Raw genomic sequence first — 6,582 nt, forward strand, 5'->3', positions numbered from 1 at the left:
AACAGCATAAGCACAATTACAGCTCCATTTAGAGCGCTGGCCATACCTGCCCTCACTGAACTGACAGCAACAATACCACCACTGGGAAGTATATGTATACAGAAACCAAATACACTTACTGATGTCAAGCCAAAGTAGTGAAGCTACCAACTTCTGAAGGTACAACATAAATTATCTTAAACAGATCCAGCCACTTCAATGTCCAGGTGCAGGACAAACAAAACAACAGTTTGACATTAAAGAAAAGAAAGTCTGCACCAGTGGTGGAAGAATTACAGATTGTTTTACTTAAGGACTTTTAAGACCTTTTTAATACCTTAAAAAAAAGGAAGGAAAAAAAAAGGAAGAAAAAAAGACCATTATAGTAATCAACAAATTATATTATAAAAACTGGTCAAACTTTGGCCAAATTGTCAAATATTATAAGGAAGAAGAAAAATCACACACTGTGTGAAGTGGGCGGTGTCTTGCTAGCTAATCACAATACTGAATGGAGTCGATCAATCATGTACAAAGGATAAATACATTTATTGAAACACTCTTTATGATGGACAAAACCATAACTTGAAAAAAACCAAAATTTGGTTTTTTTCAAGTTATGGTTGCTTATATAGGGCTATGCACATGTGTCATGTGACACTGGCCAATCACAGTCCTGAATAGGCTGTGATTGGCCAATCACAGCGCAGGATAATTCTACTAATTTCCTGGGCCCAGATCACAGCGCAGGAAAATGTACATTTTTCCAAATCTCACTTATAGGGGCGGTTTCACCGCCCAAAAAATCACACCCAGTGTGAAGTGGGCGGTGTGGTCATGGCCACAGTGGTCATCATAGTGATGGAAGCTCACTTCCAAAAACAATGGACTTTTGGAAGTGCATAATCCTATTTATAGGTTATTAATGTCATCGTGTGTCTCGCTAGCCAATCACAGTGCTGAAGAGAGTCAGCCAATAGAGTCAGCCAATCACAGTACAGCTAGGGGTCTACTAATGGGCCAATCACAGTGCAGGAAACTAATACTAATGAGGTCTCCCAACCCCACTTGGGGCGGCTACACCACCCAAAAACATTTGAAAATAGCCGATCTACAAGCTTGCAGATTTTCACAATATTTGACCAGCGGTCGTTCATTCATGGCGTCTCTGTCGGGCAGAAACCTCCATATCTCCATATTTCAACTTTTTTTTTGTCTTTCGTAAACAATTGTCCTCCTACTTCATCATCATCTTGCAGAGCGGCTATATTCACTATATCTAATTTTCTATTTTTTTTTGTGTATGTATTATTTTATACTAAATAAACGGTTTTGGACGTCCATTCAATTTTTTTTTTCTTAAATTTTTATCCCGCGATTTTTGTAACCCATTTTTTTCACCCGGCGCCAATATCCTAAGTGATCCTGGGCGCTACACCAGCCCTACACCATCGCTACACCAGTCCCCCACAGCCTAGGGAGGCCAGGGCCGAGCTCATGCTTCCTTCAATGCATGAGGGCCAACTGACCTTCTTGTCACCTGACAGGGGGGAGTTTCCCTGGTTGGACGTAGCGCGTGGAAGGAACACGTTATTCCCACCAGTTCCCTTCCCCTCCATCAGGCGCCCCGGCTGTCATGGGGGAGGCGGTATAGCGACCAGGATTACTATGTTTTTGTGAGGGTATTAACTACCCTAGGAGACACGGGGAGAACATGCAAACTCCATACAGAGTAGGCCCTTTCGCCCATTCCATTTTTGACCTAGGTTGTCCTAAGTTGCGTTAAAGCGCCCCTTGTGAAAAAAAAACAGCAAAAAAAAACATTTGCAAACATGAGAATTCTTGTTTATGGCACTCAATTTGTTAACAAGGTTTGAGTGGGTGACACACCATTCAGTGAATCGCCATTCAGTGGGTGTGAATGGCGATTCACGACACGTTGTGAGCTTGCATATCAGCTATTTTCACTATTTGTACATAGATAGGGCTTAAGTGGTTAAGAAAAGTCCCCCAACAAATCAAACCCTGATTATGTACAGTGCCACTACTCGCCTAAAACTCATCCCTTTCAGAATTATAATGACTATTATTCTCCTGCTCGCCCTCTCCAATGTCAGGTTGAGAGCCAGCCGCTCCGTCATAAAGCTTGCTAACAATGGGCTGCACCGCTTCTTCCAGTTCCTTCCTCTTGGCCTGGAAGTCTTCCAGGTCAGCGTTCTGGTGAGACTCCATCCATTTGATTTTATCCGCCACGGCTTTCTCGATGGCTTCCTTCTCCTCAACAGACAACTTGCCGCCGAGCTTCTCCTTGTCACCGATCTGGGCGCTCAGGGTGTAGGCGTAGCTCTCCAGGTCGTTGCGGGCGTCGATGCGGTCCTTCAGCTTCTTGTCCTCGTCGGCAAAGTTCTCGGCCTCGTCCACCATGCGCCTGATGTCCTCTGGCGTCAGGCGGTTCTGCTCGTTAGTGATGGTGATTTTGTTCTTGTTGCCAGTGCCCTTGTCCTCCGCGGAGACGCGCAGGATGCCGTTGACGTCGATCTCGAAGGTGACCTCGATCTGGGGGACCCCGCGAGGAGCAGGAGGGATGCCGCTCAGACCGAAGCTGCCCAGCAGGTGGTTGTCCTTGGTCAGGGAACGTTCGCCTTCATAGACGTTGACTGTGACGACGGCCTGATTGTGAGAGGCAGTCGAGAAGGTCTGGGACTTCTTTGTGGGCACCACAGTGTTCCTGGGGATTAGTTTGGACATCACTCCTCCGACAGTCTCGATGCCGAGAGTCAGGGGGCAAACGTCGAGAAGAATCACATTGCCGGTGTCCTCCTCTCCGGACAGCACTCCGGCCTGCACGGCAGCTCCGTAAGCCACAGCCTCGTCGGGGTTGATGCCTCTGGAAGGCTCTTTGCCGTCGAAGAACTCCTTCACCAGCTGCTGGATTTTAGGAATCCTGGTGGAGCCTCCGACCAAGACAATCTCGTCGATGTCAGACTTCTCCAGCTTGGCGTCTTTCAACACCCTTTGCACAGGCTTCATCGTGGAACGGAACAGCTCCATGTTGAGCTCCTCGAACTTGGCGCGGGTCAAGGTCTCTGAGAGGTCCTCGCCCTCGAAGAAGGACTCGATCTCCACGCGGGCCTGGTGCTGCGAGGACAGAGTCCTCTTGGCCTTCTCGACCTCGCGGCGTAGCTTTTGCACGGCGCGGTTGTCCTTGCGCACGTCTTTGCCGGTCTTTTTCTTGTAGAGCCTGATGAAGTGCTCCATGACGGCCTGGTCGAAGTCTTCGCCTCCCAGGTGAGTGTCGCCGCTGGTGGCGACCACTTCGAACACGCCGTCGTCAATGGTGAGGAGGGAGACGTCGAAGGTGCCGCCGCCGAGGTCGAACACGACAATGTTCTTCTCTCCCTCCTTCTTGTCGAGGCCGTAGGCGATGGCGGCGGCGGTCGGCTCGTTGATGATCCTTATGACGTTCAGTCCGGCGATGACACCGGCGTCCTTCGTGGCCTGACGCTGTGCATCGTTGAAATAGGCGGGGACAGTGACCACGGCATGTGTGACCTTCTTTCCCAGGTAAGCCTCGGCCGTCTCCTTCATCTTAGTCAGCACCATTGCAGAGATCTCTTCTGGAGTAAAGGTATTTTTCTGTCCACTGCTGATCTCCACCTGAAAATGGGGCTTGGTCTTCTTCTCAAGAACCTTGAACGGCAGGTACTTCACATCCTTCTGCACGGAGGGATCGCCCCAAGCGAGGCCGATGAATCTCTTCGCGTCGAAGATCGTGTTCTCCGGGTTGGAGGTCAGCTGATTCTTGGCGGCGTCGCCGATCAAGCGCTCACCCTCGGCTGTGAAGGCCACGTACGACGGTGTGATGCGGTTTCCCTGGTCATTGGCGATGATCTCGACACGGCCGTTTTTGAACACTCCAACACACGAGTAGGTGGTCCCCAGGTCAATCCCAACCACCGTCCCAAAATTCTCCTTGTCATTGCTGGCCGCAAACACGGTGCTGGCCACCAGCAGAAGCAGTAAGCACAAGAGCCTCATGCTATACTCTTGTCTGCTCAGCTTCCTTTATGAGATAATATGTACAGCCCTTAAGATTTGCCGAACTAACGAGTCAGATGCTCTTTTGTCTTTAACAAAATGCTCTCTAGACACTCTGGTGATTAAACTACTGATTTCTGTCCATGGAATCAGTTGAGACTCCTGCCATTTATACTGTTGGGGGTGGGCCTTGATGTCACAACGGTGATGTCAGGTAGTGTCAGGCATATCCATATATGGAGCCGGCTATGTCAGCTATGCCCAAATCTGGGACTATGATGTCAGTCCTGGATGTTTCGGTTATCTCCATATATGGAGTTCCTAGGAGGGGTGTTCTGATGTCAGAGCTACGTATGTTTAGGAATCTCCCTTTCTAGAGATGCTATGCTGTCAGACTTTGTAGGTCGGTTGTCTCCATTTATGGGGATCTCCATAATAGGGACGTTGGTATCGAATAGGTCACTAAGGGTCGGAACTGAGTAGACCATTCATTCTCCTAAGTGAGTATGGGCGAGTATGCCCTGAATGTTTTAACAGACGTATAGGCACGATGTTGTCATGATGTCGTAACGTCCATATTTGGAAAGAGCATAGACGGCATGGGGGAACATGCGTCGACTTGCATAAGCCTTATCATGGCCACTGGTGGAAAAAGTACTCTCAATGTTTTACTCAAGTAAAAGTATCAATACTGCAATGTAGAAATACTCTGTTACAAGTACAAGTCCAGTAATCAAAATTTACTTTAGTAAAAGTACAAAAGTATTGGCATCTAAATGTCCCGTTTCTCAAGGTCTAAAATGTGGAGTTAATGTGAAGACTGGCTCATTTATGGCTCAGGTGTATATTATAGATACTTTAAAATATATATTTATGTATGTATTTGTATGGGATTCATGAATTAAATTACAGAGGTGAGTAAATAACTACATGTACTCAAGTACTGCACTTTTTGAGGCATTTGTACTTAACTGGATATCTCTGAGCGATTTTTGTAGCAAGTTGGGAGAGAATTGTCCCACTCCTGTGGCGCCGTGTCCATAATCGGGCATAATGCCACGCTGTCATTGTCGTCTTGGGTGGATAGGCGGTTGTCCAGAACCACCGATCTGCCCATATATAGGCATATATGGACATATAGGGCGGCTGTGGCTCAGGAGGTAGAGCACTCGTCCAATGATCCGTGGGTCGGCGGTTCGAATCCCGGCTCCTCCTGACCACATGTCGAAGTGTCCCTGGGCAAGACACTGAACCCTACATTGCCTCCAATGATTCGGTCGGCGCTCGCTTGCCACCATTGGTGTGTGAATGTGGGAAAAGTGGGGACGCTGGCGTCGACTGTTCGCCGCTCCACCTCCCAATGTCCCCCACCTGTATGAATGAATGAACCATTGTAAAGCGCTTTGAGCACTTGGAAAAGCGCTATAAAAATGCAATTCATTATTATTATTATCCAGTTGTCCAGAACCGCTGATCCAACCAATATGCCCATATATGGGTATATACTGATGGCATCATCGCGGTGGCAACGTCGCGGTGACGTCACGATGCTTACTTTTCGTCGCAGATGATTGGCTGTTAAAACGGACCACCCAGAAGTATAATTGGCCGTGGGGTTGATAAGGTGTAGCGATCAGGTGGGGGCGGGGAAGTCCACCCTCTGGATATATTATAACTGTATGAACTTAGCCAGCCAGCCGCAGTAGAGTTCAGTTTTTCCGCGGCCATATCAATTTGGGGGTCCTTGGCACGAAAAAAGTCTGGTCTAATGCTTATCAAAAACTGGGGAGGGGTCTTTGAAATTTAAACAGGTTTTTTCCCTGGGGGGGTCCTCACATGGCAGTTAAGTGACAATTTAAGTAAAAGTATCAATACCACAAAGTGGGAAATACTCTGTTACAAGTAAAAGTCCGGTATTCAAAATATATATTTAAAGTACCAAAAGTAAAAGTACTCATTATGCAGAATGTCCCATTTCACAAGTTCAATAATACAAACAAATCTTTTGAAAATAGCCAAAGTACAGTAGAAGTGGAAGTGGTTAGTATACGTTTTGTAATCATTTTCAAAATCTTCAATGTAACAAAAAGCTAAAGATTTAAAATGATTGTAGTAGAGTAAAAGTACAATATTTGCCTCTGAGATGTAGTGGAGTAGAAGTAACAGTATTGAAAATTGGAAATACTCCAGTAAAGTAAAAAATACTTCCAAAAATGTTACTTAAGTACAGTACTTGAGTAAATGTACTTAGTTACTTTACACCACTGGTCTGCACACACTGGTTAAACATGTTAGCTATCTGCTATTGTGCTCCCCAGAGCTTCATCAGGAATCTCTTTGCATTTTTCTTTTACAACCTAAATGATCTCCACTGACATTTCCACTACATGCAGCAATGACAGGTTTAGGTGAGAATATTGCACCTGCGGTCTGTGGTGTAAAGTAACTAAGTACATTTACTCTCAAGTACTGTTATTACATTATAAAACCCACATTAACCACTTTAGCCTTGTTTTCCACATAGGCTATTTGAAAATAGCAGATCTACAAGCTTTTACTTTTGAT

At 46.4% G+C, this 6,582-nt stretch overlaps 1 protein-coding gene across 1 annotated transcript; it reads right to left on the bottom strand.

The window, feature by feature from the left end:
* Positions 1-2,031: 2,031 nt before the first annotated feature.
* LOC308076409 (endoplasmic reticulum chaperone BiP-like) lies at positions 2,032-4,017 on the bottom strand (the record flags this gene model as incomplete). The annotated part of the gene is made up of 1 exon (XM_080416643.1): positions 2,032-4,017. One exon carries the CDS (start codon positions 4,015-4,017, stop codon positions 2,032-2,034), a length of 1,986 nt encoding a protein of 661 aa, XP_080272769.1.
* Between the last annotated feature and the right edge of the window lie 2,565 nt (positions 4,018-6,582).

The sequence above is a fragment of the Gymnoscopelus braueri genome (genome assembly GCF_963280865.1).
Source record: "Gymnoscopelus braueri genome assembly, chromosome: 20".
NCBI classification, from domain to species: domain Eukaryota; kingdom Metazoa; phylum Chordata; class Actinopteri; order Myctophiformes; family Myctophidae; genus Gymnoscopelus; species Gymnoscopelus braueri.